The following is a 24,325-nucleotide window of genomic DNA, read 5'->3' on the forward strand; positions in this document are numbered from 1 at the left end:
ATGTAAACCATATTCTTGGAGATCCCTCTAGTGGCTAATCTGAAAGTGAAGTGCTTTGCTTATCTGAGCCTAGTGGACTTTGGAACCTTTCATTTATGACATTAGTTGCAGAGCATTTTTGCAAGATTTTCTGATGCTACCAGAAATAGGCATTCATATGTTCCAGTTATTTAGGTGTTCTTTCAAAACAGACTAAAAGTAACTGCTAATTGTTTACAATTGCCAAATTTGTTAATTATTCTTAATGTTAAAAGTTCTGTGCAATGAGCCTCATTAGAGGGTACTTGGGAAATTTCACAGGTCAAGGAGACAGAAGGAAAACAAGCATAGTTATAGGGTTGAGCAATAGAGTTTTGGAGGGAAGGGGAGGTAACATTTTGTCCAAAATGTCAAATGAAATGTAATGACTACTTGTGAAGATATTGGTGTAATGGACTAAGGTTGCCAGGTCCCCTCATCCTCCAGTAGGGGCTGGGGTGCTGGATCCAGATGGATCTTCCTAATGAGGGACAGTAGCAGCAATGTCTTCTGTTCTTCAGAGAGGTAGCAATACTGCTCATGCATCTGACAAACTCCTATGTGTGCCTCACACTATGAGCACATATAACTGCAACTACTGTTGGGATAGGCTGCTAGTGCTCACTAGGGATCGGGCCAGAAGAAGCTCTGGTTGACAACGTCACTAGTCCAGGATCCCAAGAAATCCCAGGGCTGTGTTCTGGCTTGGCCTCATTAATCTACAACCTGCTTTTGGGGTGCAGCATGGGAGATATTGTGCTGACCGAGATAGGCTGATATGCTGCCATTTGGTATATGTGCCAACAGCTGCCTTTCCCTGTTCTAGAACAGGGGTGGCCAACAGTAGCTCTCCAGATGTTTTTTGCCTACAACTCCCATCAGCCCCAGCCATTGGTCATGCTGGCTGGGGCTGATGGGAGTTGTAGGCAAAAAACATCTGGAGAGCTACCGTTGGCCACCCCTGTTCTAGAGTCTCATAACCAGGGGTGGAATTCTTGCAGCGGTTCCTTTGCATATTAGGCTACACCCCCTGATGTAGCCAATCCTCCAAGAGCTTACAAAAAAGAGCTTTGTAAGCTCTTGGAGGATTGGCTACATCAGGGGTATGCAAAGGAGCTCCTGCTAGAATTCCACCCCTGCTTGTAACTAGACCAGTGGAGAGCTGGCTACAAGAGTAGTAAGTGTTTATGGCTTTGCCAATTCAACTAGAAGAAGGGAAATATTCTTACAAAATCAACTCTTTGGAGAAGAGTTCAGTAAATTTTATAAAGAAGATATGTTGTGAAAGTTTGACATCCTGTATGAAAAACAAGAAAATGACAATGTATTCTCCTCCTTATAAGGAAACGTTTGTTCCCTGTTGCACAAAGCTAAAGGTGATGGGAAGATTATTGACATCAGCTCAGGTTGTAAACAGACTCCATGCTACTAAAACTAGTTCACTCTTTTAAAAGGGTGCTTTGATGACACTTGAGGACGTCCCATAAATGAATAGGAGATGTTGACTCCAGCTGTAACAGAACTGATACATTCATTCTGAAAAGCATTTCAGAGAGTGCCAATTAAAAAACTGGGGTAAAAGAGGATTTAGGCATACATGCTTGGTGCCCCCTCCCTCTTTACTAGGAAGAAGCAAAGAAGGTCAGTTTTCATTACATATCTCCAGTTTGTGGACATTGAAGGTGGAAGTCAGAGAAAGTGATACAGGAAAAAAAAGGATTATATATTCTCAGCTCATCAAATCTCTTTTCCTAGGATGGATTTGATCATGATAGAAAATCAGTATTTGTGTCTACTAAATCAAGTGTTGGTAGAGAACATAATTTTTTTTTTAAATCATGCCCCAGTGTGGCTCTAAATTTAAATGCCAGGGCTTTAAAAAAAATAACCATGTATCAAGTGATCAATAATAGCATACTTCTCAGATGAAGGATAAAATTAATGGTTATATAGAAATGAATGATGGGGAAAAATACCTCATTTCATGCTTTAGTAAACAGCCAAACTACTTGTTAGAAAGAAATTAATGACTGGAGCTTGAAAGGGTAAGAAAAACACACTGAACCCGTAAAACAATTGGAACGCTAGATGAGGCAGTGAAAGAGTCTGTATATATTCAGGGTAGCACAGAAACATTTAGAATTCTCATAACGACAAAGAAGAGCCCTGCTGGATCAGACCAGTGGTCCATCTAGTCCAGCACTCTGTCCCATGCCACAGACACCTAGTTCCTCTGGCTAGCCAACAGCAGGGCATAGAGGCCAAGTCCTTCCTCTGATGTTGCCTCCTGGCTCTGGGATTCAGAGTCTTAGTGCCTTTGAATGTGGAGGTTCCTCCCAGTCACCATGGCTAGTAACCCTTGATAGGTTTATCCTCCATAAATCTATCTAATCCCCTTTTAAAGCGGTTTATTCCGGTGGCCATCACCACATCCTCTGGCAGTAAATCTCACATTTTAATCACCCTATAAAGTTTTATTTTCTTCTGTCCACCCTCAATCCACTTCACTGGATGCCCTGGAGTTCTGGTACTTGGGAGAGGGAGAAAAATATCTCTTTGTCAACTCTCCATCCCATGCATAATTTTATAAAACTCTTCATGCCCCACCCCCAGTTGTCTCTTTTCTAAACTTAAAAGGCCTTCTTCAGCTTTTCCTCTTGTTAAAATCAGGGGAGAATTGACCATAACAAAATCAGCTAGCACCTCCCAAGGCTAGTGATAGGCTTTCTCTCTGCTCTATTTGTCCTAATTATAGCCAGTTTACAAGTAAATTGATGAAGGGAAGGAAATTGATAAGGGCAGACCACCCAGAGCAGGTGTGCCCCCAAGAGCATGTGTAATGTTGAAACAGATTATTATTTTAAAACATAATGTTCTGTGTGCAAAGAACCCCCTTTATGTATTCCTTAATAAATCTGGTTATAATGGTGGGCAGTTGTATGTTTCAAACACCTGGCATAGAGGGCACTGCTTAGGGTTGTCAGGTCCTTCCTGGCCACTGGCAGAGGGGTGGGTTGGTTGCCAGTTCGAGACTGAGAAACTTCTGGAAATATGGGGGTGGTACCTGGGGAGGACAGGACCTCAGTGGGGTACAGTGGAGTCTACATTCCAAAGCATCCATTTACGGCAAGAGAACCGATCTCTGTAGTTTAGAGATGAGCTGTAATTCTGGGGGATCCCCAGGTCCCAAATAGAAGCTGGTATCCCTAGCACTGGTGTTCTCTGAAGGGAGAGGGGAAAAAAACTTTCCTGTCAAGCTGAAGCTTGGAGACTGTGTATACAAGAACTGAGAAAGGGGAGTTCCTGGATTTGGGGGGAGTCAGCTGATGTTACTTTGAGTTTGGTCTGTCTGCTTGCTTGCTTTGGTGCACCACATAATGCTAGTAAGACTGCTTTTTATTATGAAGCAGTATAATGACTTTGTTTGGATGTAGCACCAACCACATTGCCCTCTTGCTCCTCAATGCATGACTCACCTCATGCCTTTACATTATTACAATGTACTCTTGTTGCTGGCCGGCCAATGCACAGTATAATTATGACAGGACACCAGGTAAATTGAAATACATGTTATAGATTGGAAATTAAACTCGAATAGTTCTTGCAAACCATTTCGTTTTGGGCTTTTCTTGTAATGTACAGTCCCACCTTTAGCTTATTGTGCCTTAGGTCAAGGGGAAATAGTTTTGTAAGAGAGAAGGCATAGTGGCACACGTAGTCTTTCACACATGCTTCTCTGATTCTTGCCTTAAAAGTTCATATATAATTATTACAATTAACATGAGAAATCACTAATTAAATAATGCATAGGTACATATCCTAATTCATGGACATTAGAGAAAAAACAAATTTAAAAGTTACTTGTTTACATATGTACTGGTTTACACAGAGCAGCATTGAGAAGAAATTAATAGTATTGGCTTAGAAGCCAAATTGTAACACTGTCTTATCTCAGAAAAACTTCCTTTGACACAGGCTCGTTTTATGTAACTCCTAATGCCAAGGAGAGTCTCAAGAGGAAAATTTTGCAACAATTGTTTTTAAAAAGTCTTATGATACCTTCAACATCAAGGCTAACAAACTGATTGAATCATAAGCTTTAACTAGATAGAATAGACTTAATCAGACCGAGAGTCAATATTATGCATCTGATTAAGACTGCTATAGCCTGTGAAAGCTTATTTTTCAGACTGCTGTAGCCTGTGAAAGCTTATTTTTCAATAAACCTATTATTCTTTAAGGTTCCATAATTATTCCCCCCCTTGATACAGCTGAAATCCATATCACATTTATGGTACAGATACACATCAGGTGTGGATTGTACATTCTCTACTAATACTTAACACTGATTCCCAGCCAGGTTGTGCCTTTGTCCAGCCAATACGAACAATCACGTAGAAAGTTCAAAGACTTCCTTATTTATACAAGTTTTTATAGCTAAGGACTATTTGGTTTTATTGGTTGCTCTGTTTTTCTGCTGATTATTTCAGACAGATTTACTTACATTTGAAAATGTATCTTAGGTTTCTTGAGAGTGCTATATCAAAAGAGAGGCTACACAATTAAATAGGAGAAGATGGATAGCATTTTAGCTATCTGCATGAAGATATGTGACAACATTCTCACCCCAGAGCTGGGATCTTGATCATGTGGAAAAGTGGAATAAAATGTTTTAAATAAACTACTACTGGTACTGGCTAAGAGTTCCTTCAGGAAGAAATGTTCTGGGTTCTCAAAAAGGAATTTAATATTAAATGTAGCCTACCTACTGATTATGAGAATTTTCTCTTTATAGTGCATCTGTTTTCAGAATGCCACATAGCAAGACATTTCTGTGTTGTTATTTTTTGGTAGGGGGATAATTTTTCAGTATTCAGTGCAAAAAAACCCACGTCAGCTTTTGATGCCTTCTCTGTGATGCTGCATTTAGCCCATAATAAATGTTTCTGAATTTTTCATCAGTCAGGATTTAATGGACATTTGCTCCATAACGGGTATAGGCTCCATAACAGAATATTTGCCTACTATTTGTATATAGATTTGTTTGACGTATTTTCAACTTATGCCCTAAAGGTAGTGATTAGTTTCCAGCAGGTGCTAGTGTTGGTTGTCATTTTTGGTAGGTTCAGTCAGTAGGCTGTTTTGGATAGAGCAGAAAGAACTGCCTTCAAAATAAGGTGGGGGGGAGGGGAGAAGAAGAATGTCTTCATGACTTAATGTTGCTTCAGCACTCCAAGAACACAGTCATGTCCACTGCAGAGGATAGTCAACAGGTAAGAATATTATTTATTTTTATTTTATTGCATTTATATCCTGCCCTCCCCTAACAGGCTTAGGGTGGCTAACAACAGTTAAAATAACAGAGTGTTAAAATCAAAGAACAATAATATCATTAAAGCATTTCAACAGTTCATACAATTTAAAATATGTAGTACGGTTCCAGGTTCGCTTGCCAGGATCCAGATGGCGGGTTTTAATTCTTATTGAGCGCTGCATGTAATGAGATGTTATTTGACACTCTGGATTTGTACTGGGATGGTTCAGATGTCAATGCTGTGTGATGGTGGAATAATGGTCGCCTCCCCATTATTGTTAAACGCTAATTTAAACAATTCTGTCTTACAGGCCCTGCAGGATTGTGGCAAGTCCTGCAGGGCCCTGATGTTTTCGGGGAGGGTGTTCCACATAGCAGGGGCTGCCACTGAAAAAGCTCTTGCTCTGGTGGTGGCCAGCCGTGCTTCTTTTGGCCCAGGAAACTAGTGCAACAGTTCCAGCGTAGGTTGAATGTGGTCCCGTAAAGGTAGCTCCATTAGCAACCTAGCTGCTGGATTTTGCACCAATTGCAGCTTCCGAATCTGCATTTTTTAATTTTACAGGTTACTATAAATGCAAAATATTTCTGCAGTTCAAAGTGATTACATCTTTTGAGTTCTTCAGCATGTTTCAGGGAATGTCCAAAACTTAAGATTGCCAGCTGCCTCAAGCAAATGACAATCCTATGCATATTTGGGTGGATGTCCAAAAATGGTGTAAGATCAGTGGACATTGTCAGTCACTGACATTATTAACATACATTTCATATATTTACTAGATGAATGTGTGATTGTTGCTATCTCCATTTGGGACATCTTTTACATGCTCATTATGCTTTATTTACAGGCTCTGCATCACACTTTTTACTGGATAAAAATTGATAATCACTTATTATAGATGACTACACTATAGTCACCTAATGTATTATGTGTTGGCCAAGAGATCAGCTCACTCATCAGTTGAATATAACTATACAAAGAACAAAGTTATTTTATACCTATATTACTGTACTGGAGATCAGTTTTGCCTTTTCTGTTTTGATCTTGGCAAAACTTTAGTAATAATTGTAAGTGTTTAGAACAGGGTAGAAAACAATGGCAGACACCAAAGCTGTCATTCGTATCTGTCAATAGAGCACCATGAGGGTTGGAATGAACCCCTCTTATGGCCTGAAAACTCAGTTATGGGGTGGGGAATTATAGATTCTCTTTCCTCTGACATTTTTTAGTTAAAAAAATGGTTGAGGCATTTGTTCGGAATATTTAATTATAGTATGGTTTATCTAGGACATATAGAGTTTCAATGAACACAGTAATTGTACAACCCATTTTGCAACCGTTGAAGCACTGAACCTGAGGAAAGTGGCAGCTATCATATAGTCTTATTATTCTCAAAGAACTCTACCTAAGTAAGGAATACAACAATCAGAATTGTTTCCTCAGAAACATTTACCACCATCCAGCTCATTCACCTATTTTTTGAAATGGCAAAATTGCAGAATATGCTACAATAAAGAGCCTATTTTTCCTATGTAGAGTATTTTCCTAATGTATTATGTGTTGCCAAGAGAACAGCTCACTCAACAGCTGAATATTTACTCAGCCTTATCTTTATATGCCTCTCTTCGCCCTAACCCCACCCCCATCATTTTAGCATAAAGAGGCAATAAGACAATGTGTGTATTAATTTTGGGTTTGATCTGAAGGTGCCCTTTCAGTGGCATAATACCAGATATACTCTAGAATGGTACTTCCATTGGCAAAGGACAGAGATTTCTGCCAATTTCCTCCTTCCTCTCCAGGCCCTTCCTTTGTCTTCCACACTTTCCTGAGTGTCCCTTGGACCTGCCCTATGAATAGAATTTGGGGATTGCTCATTGGGCTTCACTGGCAGTAGTTTGGATTTACCTCTTTATTTCTAGGCTGTCAAACCTGTTGACAGAGTCACATGTAGCTAGAGAGCTGCCAATCCCCAGGTGAGGGCAGGGTATCCCCCGGTTTGGAGACCGTCCCCCCACTTCAGGGTCATCAGAAAGTGTGTGTGGGGGGAATGTCTGGTGGCCACTCCTTTATTACCTATGGAGATCAATTCCCATAGGGTATAATAGAGAATTGATCCATGAGTATCTTGGGCTCTAGAGAAGCTGTCTTCTGAGGTAGAGGCATCAAAATTTCAGCATAGCATCCAGTGTCTCTCCTCAAAACACTTCCCAAGTTTCAAAAAGATTAGACTGGGGGTCCAAGTCTATGAGCCCCCAAAGAAGGTGCCCCTATCCTCCATTATTTCCTATGGAAATAAGGCATTCAAAAGGATCACAGTCCCTTTAAATGTGATTACCAGAACACCCTTTGGAGTTCAATTGTGCTTGAACTTGCTCCTGGCTCCACCACCAAAGTACCCAGATATTTCCTTAGTCAGACTTGGTAACCCTACTTGTAGCAACTCTGAAAATCACAAGCTCACCAATACTTCACAAAACCTTCTCTTAAAAAAAAAAAGTGTTGCTAAGTCACTGGAGTATTTTCATAGCCTGTCGAAAGCAAGCTAAATTACCATGTATTCAAAAGACAGCTTTCATCTCAAGAGTGGTGTGCAAAAGGACTCAAATTTCAGTGGTTTTGCCCAATTTTAAAAACAAAGATGAAGATATGTTTTCAAATATTGTCATTATAAACACACATCCATTCTGCTTCATGCAAAAGAATTATCTGCATGTGTACTTCCTCTTTGGGCCTGCATGTGAAATTTAATACACAGTCCTATGAAATGTCTATGGAATGATTTTAACAAGAAACATCACCCTAATTCTTTATAAACTATCTAAAAACATTAAGCCTTATTTTTAAAGTTTTATAAAAGTAAGGAAAGGAAAGAAAAGGAAAGGTCCTCTGTGCAAGCACCAGTCGTTTCCAACTCTGGGGTGATGTTGCTTTCACAACATTTTCACGGCAGACTTTTTACAGGTTGGTTTGCCATTACCTTCCCCAGTCATCTACGCTTCCCCCCCAGCAAGCTGGGTACTCATTTTACTGACCTCGGAAGGATGGAAGGCTGAGTCAACCTCGAGCCGGCTACCTGAAAACCCAGCTTCCACCTAGCTTAGGACTGCAGTTCTGCAGCTTTAACACTCTGCGCCATGGGGCTCTTTATAAAAGTAAAGGCAGGCATTATTGAATTAGAGTTGGGTTTTCCATAGTGCCTGTATAGTATTAGTAGATAGATAGCGGATATCACTGGGAGTTTTGAATTCAAATCCATTATACACAATGAACCAAACTAGGTGATCTATTTCTGGCCTGGCAAGTTGTCTATCATAAAGAAGAAGCATAACCCTATGTTTGCTACCTTGAGTTTTTAGGAGGAAAGATGTGTGGTGAATATTGTCCAAGTTGTTAATCCTTGGGTACATTACCCACTATTCCATTATGATAAAGAGACTCAAACTGAACAAATAAGCATGTTTGAGAAAAACTTTTTCATATTAAACCATAGAGCCAATGCAGTAAGTTCTCTGTTTGCACATATATTTCTGATTGCAAAATAGGGATTTTCTGGATTTCTAATGCAGCATACTGCATTGCAGGCCACTTTTTAAATCCAGATGGTTTAGAAAATGACATTTGTTTCCTGTGGCTGGCTATTATCTAGAACAAAAACTTGGCTGGTCATGTAGATTTCCCCCAGTGTATCCCTGGATTATGGTTGGAAATAGAAATATCTATTACATAAAATATACAGAAAAAAATCAGCAAATTTGAGAAAGTCATTCTTTTGGGGGATGTTTTTTTCATATAGTTTATGAAGAAAAACACTGACTGATTCCCCGCTAGCCTTATGCTGCTCTCACACTCCTCTTCTCTGCGGGGCTTCCGTCGGATTTCACACTATCTGCCCTGAGGTTGCAACTCGCTTTGCAGTTTTTAGAGGATCTTGTTTGCTGTGCGAAAGAGGCAGCATTAGCTGCAGCCCTGGGGCAGATAGTGTGAAATCCGACAGAAACTCTGCAGAGAAGAAGAGCATGAGAGTGGCATAAGGCTAGTGGGGAATCGGTCTCTGTGATATTGTATTTGATACTGATCTGTTTCTACTCTAGGACAGTCCCAGTGCCAGGCACAACATGTTTGCTTATACAAGACTGCTTTTGGAATAATTCTAGTGGAGCTACACAGCCAGAAAGTGTTGAAATGTTACAGTAAATCCATGTCAAGTTCCCAGGAAACAGACAAGGATAGATAATACATACTCTTCTTTGTGGGCTTTCTTGAAAAACACACATGGCTTTTTAGTGTTGACAAAACATTGTATATCTCTATAGGAAAACTTCCAAATAATCTGTTGAAAAAAGTGAGCCCCCCCCACCAGTTTTTACAATGACTTTGCAGAGAAACTGCATATAATTTACTTAGCAACATCAAATGCAAATGAATTGACGAGCCCACTCCACAAATCCTGCACATCCTGCTTGAGTATCTTGCCACCCAAGGTGATACTGGTGACCTTTCAGTAGGAGTTAAGATTTTTAGAGTTCCAGGAGGACTTCTTCAGCAGAGGTTTCATAATAACTGCCTTCATCAAGGTGACCAGAACAGCCCTCTTCTTCAAAGGATAAATTCGATGACCCAGCTAGATACACAAGCCAGGATGAGTAAAGGCTGAGCTGAGAGACAGTAGCCTGAACCTCTTAAAACAACTTGTTTTCTTCCTTAGGCAACAACAACTGTGTGTTTCCTGTGTGGCAGGAAGAAGGGGACAAGTAGAGAGTGGAGAGCTGGGAAGTTGCATAGGTAGAGGACTCAGAAGATGAAGAAGCTAAGAGATCAGGCTCTCGGAGGGAGGATGCCTAAAGGATGAGAAAGAGAAACAGGAAAAAATGTGTTGATGAAAGTGAGCTCTAAAGGGATACAAGGAGCACAGCATTCTAAAGAGGAGGTACCAGGAAGTAAGGCAGAAAGAGGAGACCAGTGCTTGAGATAAGGGCATGGAACTGGTATAGTATTATATCTCACAACTGTCCAATTACAGATTTACAAGTACAGTGATGCTTTTTCTTTCATTCCAGTTTTACTTATTCTAGCCACTGGAGCCATTTGCTCCAATTACTCCCATTTCCAAGCTCCTCTTCTTCCTCTCACCTGCAGTGCAGCCTCATGAAAGCAAGTAAGCAAATTTTTGCTAACTTGCTAAAATGACAGTATTCAAATATCTACAGGTATTGTTTACAAAGTTAAGCTGAAGCTCAGAAACAGAGGCAAAGTGAGTTTATTTGCATCAGTATAGGTATACTGCATTTCTATGTGTGCTAAATGGTAGTGGTGGGAGAGGGAGGAGATCTTAAAGGGAATATGCCGTTCCTTTACCCACAATTGGAAATAGATACAATATAAATTTGAAAGTTTAATGAGAGTCCTTGTATTTCTGTCTCTGTCCCAAAGGTAAGGTAACCTCCTGAAATTGAATAGGCTAAGGAGGCTAGGAAGCAGTGCAGAGAGTTTCAAGCAGGGGAGAGTCTACTGTGACTCAAGCATTACGGTTTGCACCTGAAAAAATGGTGTGGGTACTGAAATGATGAAAATTAGTTTAGGTGAATGTAGCTTCTCCCTTCATGGTATTATTGCTGGGGGTAGGGATTATGGGTTATGCAAAGGAAATGCAAAGAAAATTCTTACCCCAGTTAGGACCTATGAACTAATTGGTACAGTGCTCTGTTTCCTTCAACCTTCAGTCACAGACAGTTGAATTCCTCTGTAGACAAAAGAAAAAAATATATCATATGGCATTCTGTGTGGTATAGCCAGGAGATCCTAGGATTGTGTGGCAGCCTGAGGCTCTAGCTCTTTTTTAACATTATGTGGCAAGCTAGGCTTTTGGGCTAAGAGAGCTGTAACTAGCTGATCCAAGGTCACCAGGCTTGGCTTCAACTGGAGGAGGGCAGAATCAAACCCAGTTCTCTAGATTAGAGTCTGTTGCTCTTACCCACTACACCACACTGGCTCTGTGGCAACTAACAAAAGACTGTGTGCTGAGAAGGGTAGTTCACAGAGTCGCCTGGCCTACTGAGCAGCACTGGGAGAAAAATTTTGAAAACCCACTGGACTCATGTGTGGTGTGACATCACTACTGGGGAAAAATTGGAAATGATGTCATGTAGTTCTAGGAATTGCCAGAAGATCTATGGTTTTGCCATAGGATCACTAGTGATTCCTAGAGAGACATGATGTTACTTGCAGTTTTTCCCCAGAAGTGACATTACACCATGCATGATGCCATGTGTGTCTCCCATGTCCCTGCTCCCAAGCTCTCACTGGTTGCCAGGCATGGCGAGATTAAAATATGTTGTTAACTATTCAGTTGTGTCCAACTCTTGGTAATTCTATGGACCAGCTCTCTCCACATTTTCTAATCTTGTACTGTTTCTTGTTGTTCCATGCTTAGGCTGGTGTCGACTTTTACAGTATCTAACCACTGTGTTCTTTAGCAGCCTGGTTTCCTTTTGCTGCTAATCAATCCAAGCATAGTTGCTTTTTTCTGGTGAGTTCTTCCGCATGACATGACTGAAATAAGTCAGTTTCAGTTTGTGATTTTTTCTTCCAGTAGCATGTCTGGTTTTATGCACTCTAGTAGTTGCTTGTTTGTCACCTTTGCTGTCCAAGAAAGGCGCAGGAGCCTTCTCCAGCACCACAGCTCTAATGAGTCAATTTTCCTCCTGTCTTGCCCTAAACTTTGTCAAATTTAGGAAGTTCTGTATTGTTACCAAAAATGGTAATTCAGGTTTGTTTGTTTTTTTAAAAAACAACCATTTATTTAGAGACCTGTCATAATCTGAGGCCCTGACCTCTAGTTTCCTTAGTTCATACATAAATCCAGCTCTGAAAAAGGTAACATGCTGTGACTTGAGTGGTTCTATATTTCAACTAAATTGAAGCATTTCCTAGAAACAGGTGAAAAACTTGTTCCTTTGTGTCTTGAAAAAACACTCCAACCCTCATGATTGCAAAGGACCAATTAGGGATTCTTTCACTTTCCCCAAAAAGTATAATTTTGAAGGAGGAAATCAATATAGGGATCCGTTATAACAAGTCTCCATCCTACTGATGTATTGTAGTGCACAAAGAAACTTGCTTACAGCCAACAACTCATAATACCAATTTATAGAATGCCCAGGTATTCAGTATGGATGCCAAGGCTCCCAATTTTCTGGCTGAAGAAAATCAGATAGGTTAATATACCCTGCTACCAAATCATATTTTTTTAAAGATAGTTTCTTCAGTGCATATTTCAGAGTTTTAAATAAAATACCCTTAACCAGAGAGGCATTAAAAGGAGCACTGATAATATACTGGCAGTACTGTTATGATCCAAGCAATTGAGACTGAAACAATTGTGACCCACCTGTTATCAAACCCAGCAAGGAACATCCATGTTGGATTTCATGGGATTTTGTCATTTTGTTTTTCAGTTTGGCTTCAGTAGTCTATAGTCTTGAATAGTCAGTTTGTCGTCAATAGTTTTTCGAAAGCCACCAGGGCTTTTTTGTAGAAAAAGCCACAGGAACTCATTTGCATATTAGGCCACACACCCCGATGCCAAGCCAACTGGAACTGCATTCTGGGACACAGAAAATTCCTATAGAGCTCCTGATGATAGCCCCAGCCTTTTGGTTGGTCTAGCAATCTAGTTGCTACTGAACAATGACAGTGTTAGGAAACATTTCAGCATAGAGAATGGAGTCCAGCAAGGCGGCAGTTGCTATTAAATGTTGCCATACAAATTATATAAGCAGATCACATGAACATTAGTTCATGTATTGAAGTAATTGCTGGATCTAAGCTATGTTGACACATGTCATTATGAGTAGGTTGTATGGACTGCCCTCTTTCTCCTTGGTGTTGACCTGTTAGACTAGTTTGCAAGAGTCTGTAGGTTACTGGGTTATGGTTACATCATAATTACACAGCAACATTTTTTCTTGGGGTATTTGTGTTCACTTCCCATTAAAGGCAACCAATGTGTTGTAAGTATCTAGGGCAGTGTGGCTACTAATACTGTCCTGTTAAAAAAAATAAGTGCTCAGACTAGAACCACACCTAAAGTCAAGAGGCCATTTAAGTTGTGTACAGGATATTTATTTATTTATTAAAAACAGTCAGCTAACAATTTTTTTAAATCTTTATCCTAACAATTTAGCGTCAACTAAAGTTTTTCTATAATGAGATGGATTGTGTTTAACATAAGGTTATCTGCTATAATGTTAGAAAGTAGAAACTATTTGATTTGAAGTGGCTGTGACTGTTTCCCCCCCAGCTGGTATATCTAATAACATGTGTCTGTTATGCCCTCAGACATTTCAGTTTCAGCAGGTAAGCACTGCAATTGTTCTTAATTTTGGAAAAGTTCCCCCCCTAGAAAGCAGAAACTCCTTTGCATATTAGGCCACACTCCCCTGATGTAGCCAATCCTCTAGGCCCTGTAACTAAGAGCCCTGTAAGCAGTGCTGGCCCTAGGGTGCATGGCGCCACAGACAGGCTCCCTGCCCGGTGGCCCCCAGCTGCTGCCCTCCTGCTGCTGCCCCCCGCCACCTTCCTTTCCCTCTGCAGCACCGTGCTCCGTCACCTGCCCCCTTCTCCCTCTGGCGATGAGCTTCGGGGGGGGGGTGGAGCACAGCAGAAGGGAAGGGGGGGGCTGACAGTGGTGGTGCCACTTTGGGAGTGGGGTGGGGGCCGCCGGAGCATGATAGAAGGGAAGAAAGGGGGTTGATGGTAGCTGGTAGCTGGCAGCTGCAGTGGTGGTGAGCTTTGGGGGGCAGGCAGAGCACAGCGGAAGGGAAGAGAGGGGGCTGGCAGGGGCTGGCAGCAGCAGCGGTGGTGGTGGCGAGCTTCAGGGGGTGGGGGGTGAGCGGGGCACAGCAGAAGGGAAGGGAGGGGGCAGTGGCAGTGGCGGCAGGGGGAAGAGAAGCAAACTAGGTGGTTGTCTTGGGCACCTGGAGAGGAGAGCTTTATTTGGTGCCCCCCTCCCGGCACCCTAGGCAACCACCTAGTTTGCCTAGTGGGTCAGCCGACCCTGCCTGTAAGCTCTTGGAGGATTGGCTACATCAGGGATGTGTGGCCTAATATACAGAGAAGTTCCTGCGACAAAGAAAACCCTGCAGTCAGGGAAGGTGGGACCACTTGAAACAATGAAAACAGACTCAAGGTGTTCCACAACACAGTTAATACCTACTATGGAGCAAACTAAACAAGGAACGTGATAATAATAATAATAATAATAATAATAATAATAATAATAATAATAATAATAATAATAATAATAACAACAACAACAACAACAACAACAACAACAACAACAACAACAACAACAACAACTTTTTATTTATATCCCGCCCTCCCCGCCAAGGCAGGCTCAGGGCGGCTCACAACACATAAATACAATACACAGTAAAACTATACTACACAATAATTACAAGTAGATAAAACCATCATTTAAATCGACTTATATTAAATTAACATTATGGTGTTATAACTCAGATCTTCTATAAAATTCAGTGGCTAAAAAGCATCAGTAGTATCCTAATGGGTTTTTTTCTTCCTCTTGAGATGCAGCCAGGATGAAAGTATGATTTCATTTTGATTTCAGTAAGTTTATTTTGATTACAGTAAGGCTTTTGATAAGATTCCACATAATATTCTTGTTGACAAGTTGGTAAAACAAGATTTGGATCCTGTTACTGCTAGGTGGATCTGTAACTGGTTGACAGATTGCACCCAAAGAGTGCTTGTGAATGGTTCCTCATCCTCTTGGAGAGGAGTGACAAGTGGAGTGCCTCAAGGATCTGTCCTGGGACCTGCTTTGTTCAACATCTTTGTAAATTATTTGGATGAAGGAGTAGAGAAAATGCTTATTAATTTGTAGATGGTACTAAATTTGGAGGTGTCATAAATACAGTAGAAGACAGAGACAAAATGATCTTTACAGGCTGGAAAACTGGAATAAAACAAATAAAATGAATTTCAACAGGGATAAACATAAAGTTCTGCATTTAGGTAGGAAAGATGAAATGCATAATTATAGGATAGGGGAGACTTGTCTTGGCAGTAGTATGTGTGAAAAAGATCCAGGAGTCTTAGTGGATCATACACTGAACAGGAGTCAGCAGTGTGATGCAGTAGCTAAAAAGGCAAATTCAATTTTGGACTGTATCAGAAGTATAGTGTCCAGACTAATGTGAAGTGATGGTACTGCTTTCCTCTGCTCTGGTTAGACCTCACCTAGAGTACTGTGTTCAGTTTTTGGGCACCACAAGTTAAGAAGGATATAGGCAAACTGGAACAAGTCCAGAAGAGGGCAACGAAGATTGTGAGGGGTCTGAAAACAAAGTCCTATGAGGAAAGGCTGAAGGAGTCAGGAGTGTTTAGCCTGGAAAGGAGATGACTGAGAGATGATAAGATCACCATCGTCAGATACTTGAAGGGCTATCAGATAGAGGATGGTGTGAAGTTGTTTTCTGTTGCCCCAGAAGGTCAGACCAGAACTAGTGGTTGAAATTAAATCAAAAGAGTTTCCAGCTCAACGTTAGGAAGAACCTCCTGACAGAGCGGTTCCACAGTGGAACAGGCTTCCTTGGGAGGTGGTGGGCTCCCCTTCCTTGGAGGTTTTTAAGCAGAGGCTAGATGGCCATCTAACAGCAAATTAGGCAGATCATGAGATGGAAGGCAGGAAGGGTTGCATCAGTGCTTAGTTCTTGTGGCCCTTTCTTACATGCCCAGGGAAATGCTGATTGCCACTTTGGGGTCAGTCAGCAATTTTCTCCATGTCAGTTTTGCCAGGGATTCTGGAGATTTTTGCATGGAACAGGGGGTCACTGGGGATGTATGTGTGTGGAGGAGGTATTTGTAAAGGGACCCCAGGGTCATCTAGTCCCTGTCGGAGCGGGAGTAGCAGAGTGAGGGAGATGACTTGCCCGACACAGGGCTTCAGGAAAGAAAATCAGGCAGACGCGTGCAACTAGTGCCAAAAGGTGTATTAACATATATACACGACAAGTGCTCTCTTGTGCAGTCTATACAATATCACCTCCACGGACAAAGTGCTTCGCCTAACCACCATCTCACAGGGAGAGACCTGTGTGATGCACACACAGATCATATATAGTCCAAGCAGCCAATCCTGGCCGTGCTGACTCAGCAGATTGCATCACTTGGCTTCTGCCGGCTCAAGCCGGTCTGCTGATCAGGTCACTGTGACCTAGCCTGGCAGCTAGATCACCAGCTGTCATGCTGTAGCTGTCAGACTGGGTTTATGTAGATTCTTGCTCCAACACACCTCCTAATCTATTTAAACCCAGTATGCCCAAACACTTTACACAGTTTACATACATGTCCACCAGCAACATTACAGTTCATATTTACGTAGCTCGGAACCCTTTCCGGAATTCGTTCAGGAACTCATCATGATTGTAAAACACATCATCGTGTTCCTGTGCAGCCAGCTCTTTCAGACGCTTGGCTTCAGCCTCCTTCTCCCTTGCCTCGCACTCTGCCACCCAGGCTTTCCATTTCTTAGCCTTTTCTTTTAACATTTCCTCAAATCCGGGTGGGTCTGGATTGACAGTCAGAGTGACATAGGGACACTTGTACCTAGCGGGACGTTGGCCTTTGGTGGACCTGGCAGACACCCGTGGCCCTGTGCTTGGACCAGCTTTGTCTTCTTCGGGTTGCTCTGTTCCCACCTCCTGGGCTGGTTGCTCTGCCCCTGTAATTGGGTGTTGAACCTCCTGACTCTCACACTTTACCTCCAGTTCCTGCATTTGGGGCTCTGCCTCCTGACTCTGCTCGTCAGGCTCTGTGCCAGCATTCGGCTCACCTTCTCCAGCCCCACTGGGTGCCACCTCCTGGGCTGGAGTTCTGGGCTGCGCTCCAACATCGTTATCGCTACTTGGCAGCAGGACAAATTGTTTCTGCAAGGAGTGCAACCTTGGCCAGCTGCTTTCTTCATTGAACTGGGCACTCTTATTAAGTGTTATCTTGCTTTTGCTATTGCAGAAACGATAACACCTGGCCCTTGGCTTGTAGCCCAGAAAAATTAGGCTCTCTGCCCGGACATCCCCCTCCCCGCTACTCGTGGAGTGGATGCCAACCCGAGCCCGTGACCCAAAGACTTTTAAAGAACTCAAATCTGGGGTCTTGTTCAACAGTAACCTGTAAGGCACATTTTTCACAGTATTACACCAAACCCTGTTTTGCAAAAAAACAGCTGCATGTATGGTTTCTGCCCAATAGGTCATTGGCAGTTGTGCATCCTCTAACATGCAATACATCACATTCTGCAATACAGCCCCATGCCCATTTTCTCGGGGCGTTGCTGGGTTCGTCAGACGGTGGGCAATGCCCTTGTTCTCCAGCCAACGTTTCATCTGGTTAGATAAGAATTCCCCCCCTCTGTCGGTTTGTACAGCTAGGAGATTAACCCCTAATTGTCTCTCCACTGCTTTGACCCACTTGGTGAATGTCTTATACACCTCAGACTTATGCACCATGGTGAAAACCCACGCGTACCTCGTGTGGTCGTCGGTGGCCACCAAGCAGTATCTCCTCCCCGACAGACTCTTTGGCAATGGGCCAATAACGTCTAAATGGACTAGTTCCAGGGCTCGTGTGCTTTCCCTTGAGCTTTCTTTAGCAACAGCACACGCCTTGCTTTTGGTCTTCTTGCAGACCTGGCAGTCCAAGTAACATTTGCAAGGATTTACTTTCAAACTAGGCACAAGCTCCAGGGTTTTCTTTAACGCCCTAAATCCGCAGTGCCCAAGTCTCCTATGGAGCAAATGTATACAATTATTGTGCACAGGCTCATTCGACACCTGAGCCACCTGGGCACAATCACTCTGGACCACATACAGTTTACCTTCCCTCTTTCCTGTCACAAGCAACTTTCCCCCACCTCCCAGGATTTTGCAGCAGGTTTTCTCAAATCTCACCTGGTATCCCTGGTCAAACAGTGTGCTAACACTCAACAGGTTAGACTGCAGTGAGGGTACATACAACACATTTTGCAACATACATTTCAGTGCAGGAAATTCCACATTGCCTGAGCAAACAGAATTGGCAGTGGTCCCATCAGCCAATCTCACATACTTATGCTCAGGACTGTCAATGTTTTTCAACAACTCCTTCTCGCAGCAGAGATGGCTCGTTGCCCCGGAGTCTAAAATCCAAGCAGACCCTGTGCTCTCTACTGCAGACGTGACCAGCCGGGTTGCTTCCTCACACGGGCTGGCGGTCCTCCGCTCTCGCCGCACACGCCCCCGCCTCTTCTCCCTCTCAGGGCAAGCTCGGAGCAGGTGCTGCGACGACCCGCATCCATAGCAGCGACGGACTGCAAACGCAGTCGGCTCCACTTCCTCCACCTTCGGACGCCTGCCAGCAGCAAAAGCTGGCTCATTCTTGGCTGTCTTCCCGGACACACCGATAACAGCACGCTGCCCGGCCGACACCCCCGGACAGCTCACGGCCGCAATTCTCTCTTGGAAGTCAAGCAGGTGGGCACAGACGTATTCCATGGTCAGGGTCGCTACGTCCACCGTCTCCAGAGAAGTTATCAGGGGAGTGTACTCAGGTGGCAACGACGACAGCAAAATGTACACTCTGTCGTCTGGAGCTACAGTCTTGCCTCTTGCCTCCAGCTCAACGAAACAGTCCGTTAGCCGTTTGATGTGATCTTTCACACACCCTCCAGCCGGCATAACGGTGCGGAACATCCTCCTTGTCAAGGCCATGAGGGAACCAGCAGTGGTGCTAACATGCACCGCACTCAACGCGTCCCAGGCAGCCTTGGGAGTGTCCTTCCCTCGCACATAAACCAGCTGGTCATCTCCTATAGATAGCACTATGTTGGCCAGTGCCTTATCCGATAACACAGTCTCGGCAGGAGATAAGTCAGCAGGGGGGTTACTCACGAACAGCCATTGCCCTTCACGCTTGAGGTAGTGTTGCATTCTCAGGCTCCACACCGCGTAGTTGGCTGAGGTGAGCTTCTCAACGGCTACTCCAAGCTGTTGCTGAGCCATCGTGCCGACTCCTCCTCACAGCTGGCTGCCGACGTCCCTCTGGCTCTCAAACAGAGAACGGTGGTGCTTCTGTGTCCTTCACCGGCGTTCCTCGCCTCCGGCTCTTTCCAAACTCACAGTCAGCTCAACTCTCAACTCTCTCCTCCGCGCAGCGGAACCGCCCTGGGCCCATAACCCTGTCGGAGCGGGAGTAGCAGAGTGAGGGAGATGACTTGCCCGACACAGGGCTTCAGGAAAGAAAATCAGGCAGACGCGTGCAACTAGTGCCAAAAGGTGTATTAACATATATACACGACAAGTGCTCTCTTGTGCAGTCTATACAATATCACCTCCACGGACAAAGTGCTTCGCCTAACCACCATCTCACAGGGAGAGACCTGTGTGATGCACACACAGATCATATATAGTCCAAGCAGCCAATCCTGGCCGTGCTGACTCAGCAGATTGCATCACTTGGCTTCTGCCGGCTCAAGCCGGTCTGCTGATCAGGTCACTGTGACCTAGCCTGGCAGCTAGATCACCAGCTGTCATGCTGTAGCTGTCAGACTGGGTTTATGTAGATTCTTGCTCCAACAGTCCCACCCCCTGCGCAATGTAGGAAATTCACAAATACCTCCACCTAAATTCACAGGATCCGCATTGCTGCCAGATATCTACTGGGGAGGAAAGAAAGATTCTGAAAAGAAAATGGTTTACGAGGAAAGAGTCACTACTCTGATCATATTCATAATCCTTTGTACTGTAGGTGCATATCTCTTACAGTTTGTGGATAAATAGCAATGTTTTAAATAACTTTTCCTTAGTATTGTATCATTTTCTTACCATAGAGGTGGGTGCACATCACAAATTATCATTCTAACTCTGTATCAAAAATATATCAGTACTGTTATCATATGATTTTCCAGTATAGATATTACCAAATGAATTGGCCTTGCTTGCAATCTAAATCACCCGTACTACATGCCATATGTTTATTAGAAATAGTCTGTATAAATGAACAAGGTATGTTTGCAAACTAATCATAATGTTTTAAATAAATAAATTGTAACAAAACGCAGGTGATTAATTAAAACATCTTTCAACAGCATATCTTTTGACCTTATAAATCCTTTCAGGAGCCTTTCTTCCTGAACAGAGGAAACATAAGCAGTGCTCTGAAGGAAAGACACTTCAGTGCACACTTGTAACAGAGGAGCCAGACTCACCTGGTTGACAACATCACTAGTCCAGGATCCCAAGAAATCCCAGGGCTGTGTTCTGGCTTGGCCTCATTAATCTACAACCTGCTTTTGGGGTGCAGCATGGGAGATACTGTGCTGACCAAGATGGGCTGATATGCTGCCATTCGGTATATGTGCCAACAGCTGCCTTTCCCTGTTCTAGAACAGGGGTGGCCAACAGTAGCTCTCCAGATGTTTTTTGCCTACAACTCCCATCAGCCCTGGCCATTGGCCATGCTGGCTGGGGCTGATGGGAGTTGTAGGCAAAAAACTACCGTTGGCCACCCCTGCTCTAAGACACCTAGTGGTTGTTTAATGATCCTGCTGTACTTGATGATGTTAAGACAAAAATCACACTTGGATTGTAAAGCACAGAAAGGCTGAAATGCAGCTGTGAATCAACCTTCCTTCATCGCCATCATTTGATTCAGAAACTTGATGCATACATGTAGAAACTTCTCTGTTCTGTGCACATCCACAGTAGGAGAAAGTCTGTGAAGTACTTTAATTGCCACATGAGAGTCTGGCCTAAGAAAGGGGAGGGTTAACAAGAGGAATGAATGGTAAAATTTGTTAGCTGATAATGGTAACAGTGAGTGTCATGAGCCCTGACGAGGAGGAGCTGGAAGGTTTAACAGACCTGGAAGAGTTGCCAGCTAGTTCCTCAGCTGAACAAACAGCAGCTGGCCCATCAATCACTCTCCAGGCACCAGTGTCAGCTGTTGACGATCAATCTCCTCCAAGCTCTCCTCCTCCCATCTCAAGAGTTCGAAGCAGGCTCTGGAAAGAACTTTCAGAGTGTAGACATGAGGCACGCCAATGCTTCAGGTCTCTCAGCCCTGAGTTCTAGCAGAGTCATTGCCACCCAGGGAGCAGGCTGATTGAGACTCCCATATAGCTCCCACCCAGGACCTGGTAACCTTGTGAAAGCAACAAGTCTATTCTCTGGCTTGCATCCATGCTCCTTCCTGATTCCTCTTCCTGACCTGCTTGATTTCCTTGGCACCCTGACCTTTTGGCTTTTGGACATTGACTTCTGATTCCGGTTTGTGATTCTGCATTGGTGACTTGACTTCCTGGACTGTGACCTTGGACTGGCTTTGCACCCTGAGAACGTGATAGATTTCTTCCACCCACACACTCACTCCACAAGATGGATGAGGAGGCAAGCTGAGGCTCTGGGCAGCTAGCAGCTTTGCTCACTCAGGTACAGCACCTCACTCAAATGGTGGCTCACCTGCAACAGCAGCAAGCCACTGTTGCTGCCCCACCCAAGTGCCTGGTGCTTCCCCCAGAGAAGTTCACTGGGAAGGTGGAGGAGTTTCCTGCATTCCTGGCACAGTGCAAACCGTAGGTTGAATTATGTGCCAGAGACTTCCCCAACGACAAGACCAAGGTATGCTTCATTGTCAGCCTCTTAAAGGGGCAGGCAACTAAATGGGCTACCCCCTTGCTTCTAGCCCCTTCGCCCCTGCTGACTGACTACCAGGGCTTTCTGGATCATATGGCGGTAGCCTTTTCTAACCCCCAGCAAGCAGCCACCGCCAATCGGAAGATCCGGACCCTGAAACAGGGTAGGGACTTGGTTTCCCAGTACTCCACTGAGTTCAAGCTTCTGCCCCAAGATCTGGCCTGGAATGAGGCTGCCCTCATGGACCAGTATACGGAGGGGCTGGCTGACAAAGTCCTTGATGAGCTGGCATGAGTAGACCAACTGGCCACACTGCAAGGCCTAATCACGCTGTTTCTCCGCATCGATGGCTGCCTGGAAAGCTGCCTCCAAGCGCAAATCAGTGCCCGTCCCTCAGCTGCTCTGCTGCCTAGCAACGGTGACAACCCCGATGCACACCAATCCTGAGACTGACAACCCCAATCCCATGCAACTCGGGGCTGCATGGCCACAGCTCACTCCCAAGGAAAAAGCACAGCCCCACTCACAGAATCTCTGCCTGTACTGTGGTGGGGCGGGGCACTTCTCCTTCGGCTGCCCCGCCAAGCGCACTCAGCCCAGTACCCTGCCAGCACCACCAGTAAAAGACCAGTCCCAAGTCTGAGTGGACACCCTGACTTGGGGCACCTAGCCGGGTCCCCTGAACCCTCCGTTACCAGCCAGGACCCGTTCCTTGTACCGGTCACACTCAGCTTGCCAGACGGGTGCTGGCTGTTCGTCTATGCCATGGTCAACTCCGGGGCCGCCCACTGCTTTGTCGACATGGCCTTTGTGAAGCAACACCAGATCCCAGTGCAGGACAAAGACACCCCGACCCTGGTCGAAGCCATTGATGGGTGCCTCCTCCGCTCTGGTCCGGTGACCCAGGAGACCCACCCGGTCATGCTCCAGATCCAGCACCATCACGAGCAAGTACAATTCGATGTTGCTTGCCTGCCTCGCTTTCCTGTCATTCTGGGACACTCCTGGCTCGTAAAGCACAACCCCCTCGTGAAAAGCTGAGCTTAAAGGACCCTTGTCCTCACCAGACCCAATAGGCCACCCTGGCTGCTGCCGCCCCAGCTGCTGGTCCTCTGCTTCCCCCGGCCTACACAGACTTTGCCAATGTCTTTGAGGAAAAGGGGGCCGACCAGCTCCCCCCGCACCGGCCTTATGACTGTGCCATCAATTTGTACCAGGGGCACCCCTGCCTATGGAGCGGCTCTACCCCATGTCCAAACCAGAGCTAGCAGACCTGCGAAACTTCCTCGCCAAAAACCTGGAACAGGGTTTAATCTGGCCATCCACGTCCCCGCTGTCCACCCCTGTTCTCTTTGTCAAGAAGAAAGGCAGTGAGCTCCGGCCCTGCAATGACTACCGGGCCCTGAACAAAATCACCGCCCAGGACCGCTACCCTTTGCCACTGATCCCAGTACTACTGGATCGCCCAGGTCTATACCAAGCTGGACCTCCGGGGTGTGTACAACTTGGTGCGGATCCACGCAGGAGTCGAATGGAAGACGGCTTTTGGGACTCACTATGGCCAGTACGACTATCTTGTGATGCCCTTCAGCCTGACCAACGCCTTCCAAAAACTGCTGAATTACATCTTCCACAACCTGCTTGACCGCTTTGTGATCATTTATTTAGATGACATTTTAATTTATTCCCAAAGCCCTGCCCTGCACACAGGGCATATCTGCCAGGTTCTGCAACGCCTGTGTGAGCAAATCCTGACCTGGCAGAAAAGCCAAGGCGGTCCTGACCTGGCAGACGCTGTGGAACCGAAAGGACGTACAGCGGTTCCTTGGCTTTTCCAATTATTACCTCCAGTTCATCCCTGCCTATGCCGACGTAACCACGCCTCTGACCCAGCTCCTCCAGCCCAAAGAGCCATTTCACTGGACTCCAGAGGCAGACCATGCCTTCACCACCCTGAAAACCTGCTTCACTACCGAGCTACTCCCATGTTACGCAGACCTGCAGCTACTGTTCACAGAAGAGACTGACACCTCCAGCGGGTCCTCGGTGCAGTGCTCTCCCAGCGGGAGGACCCCTCCCAGCCGCTACAACCCTGTGCATACTACTCGTAGCAGCTGACTCCCGCAGAGTGCAACTACACCATCTGGGAGTGGGAACTCCTGGCCATCAAGACTGCCTTCAAGGTTTGGAGGCATCACCTTGAAGGGGCCCGCCACCTCATCCAGGACCTGACTGACCACTGGAACCTGGAGCACCTACAGACTACTCGATGCCTCACCCAGCGTCAGATCCGGTGGTCCCTCT

General features: G+C 44.7%; 1 protein-coding gene across 1 annotated transcript in view; it reads left to right on the forward strand.

Annotated features, from left to right (window-relative positions):
- The first annotated feature begins 5,234 nt into the window (after positions 1-5,234).
- TRPM5 (transient receptor potential cation channel subfamily M member 5) overlaps positions 5,235-24,325 on the forward strand; it is a 75,827-nt gene continuing 56,736 nt past the window's right edge. Inside the window, exon 1 of the mRNA XM_060262393.1 lies at positions 5,235-5,291. Coding sequence (XP_060118376.1) covers positions 5,235-5,291 — 57 coding nt within the window. The remainder of the gene's footprint in view (positions 5,292-24,325) is intronic.

Source organism: Heteronotia binoei, chromosome 21, assembly GCF_032191835.1.
Source record: "Heteronotia binoei isolate CCM8104 ecotype False Entrance Well chromosome 21, APGP_CSIRO_Hbin_v1, whole genome shotgun sequence".
Taxonomy (NCBI): Eukaryota; Metazoa; Chordata; class Lepidosauria; order Squamata; family Gekkonidae; genus Heteronotia; species Heteronotia binoei.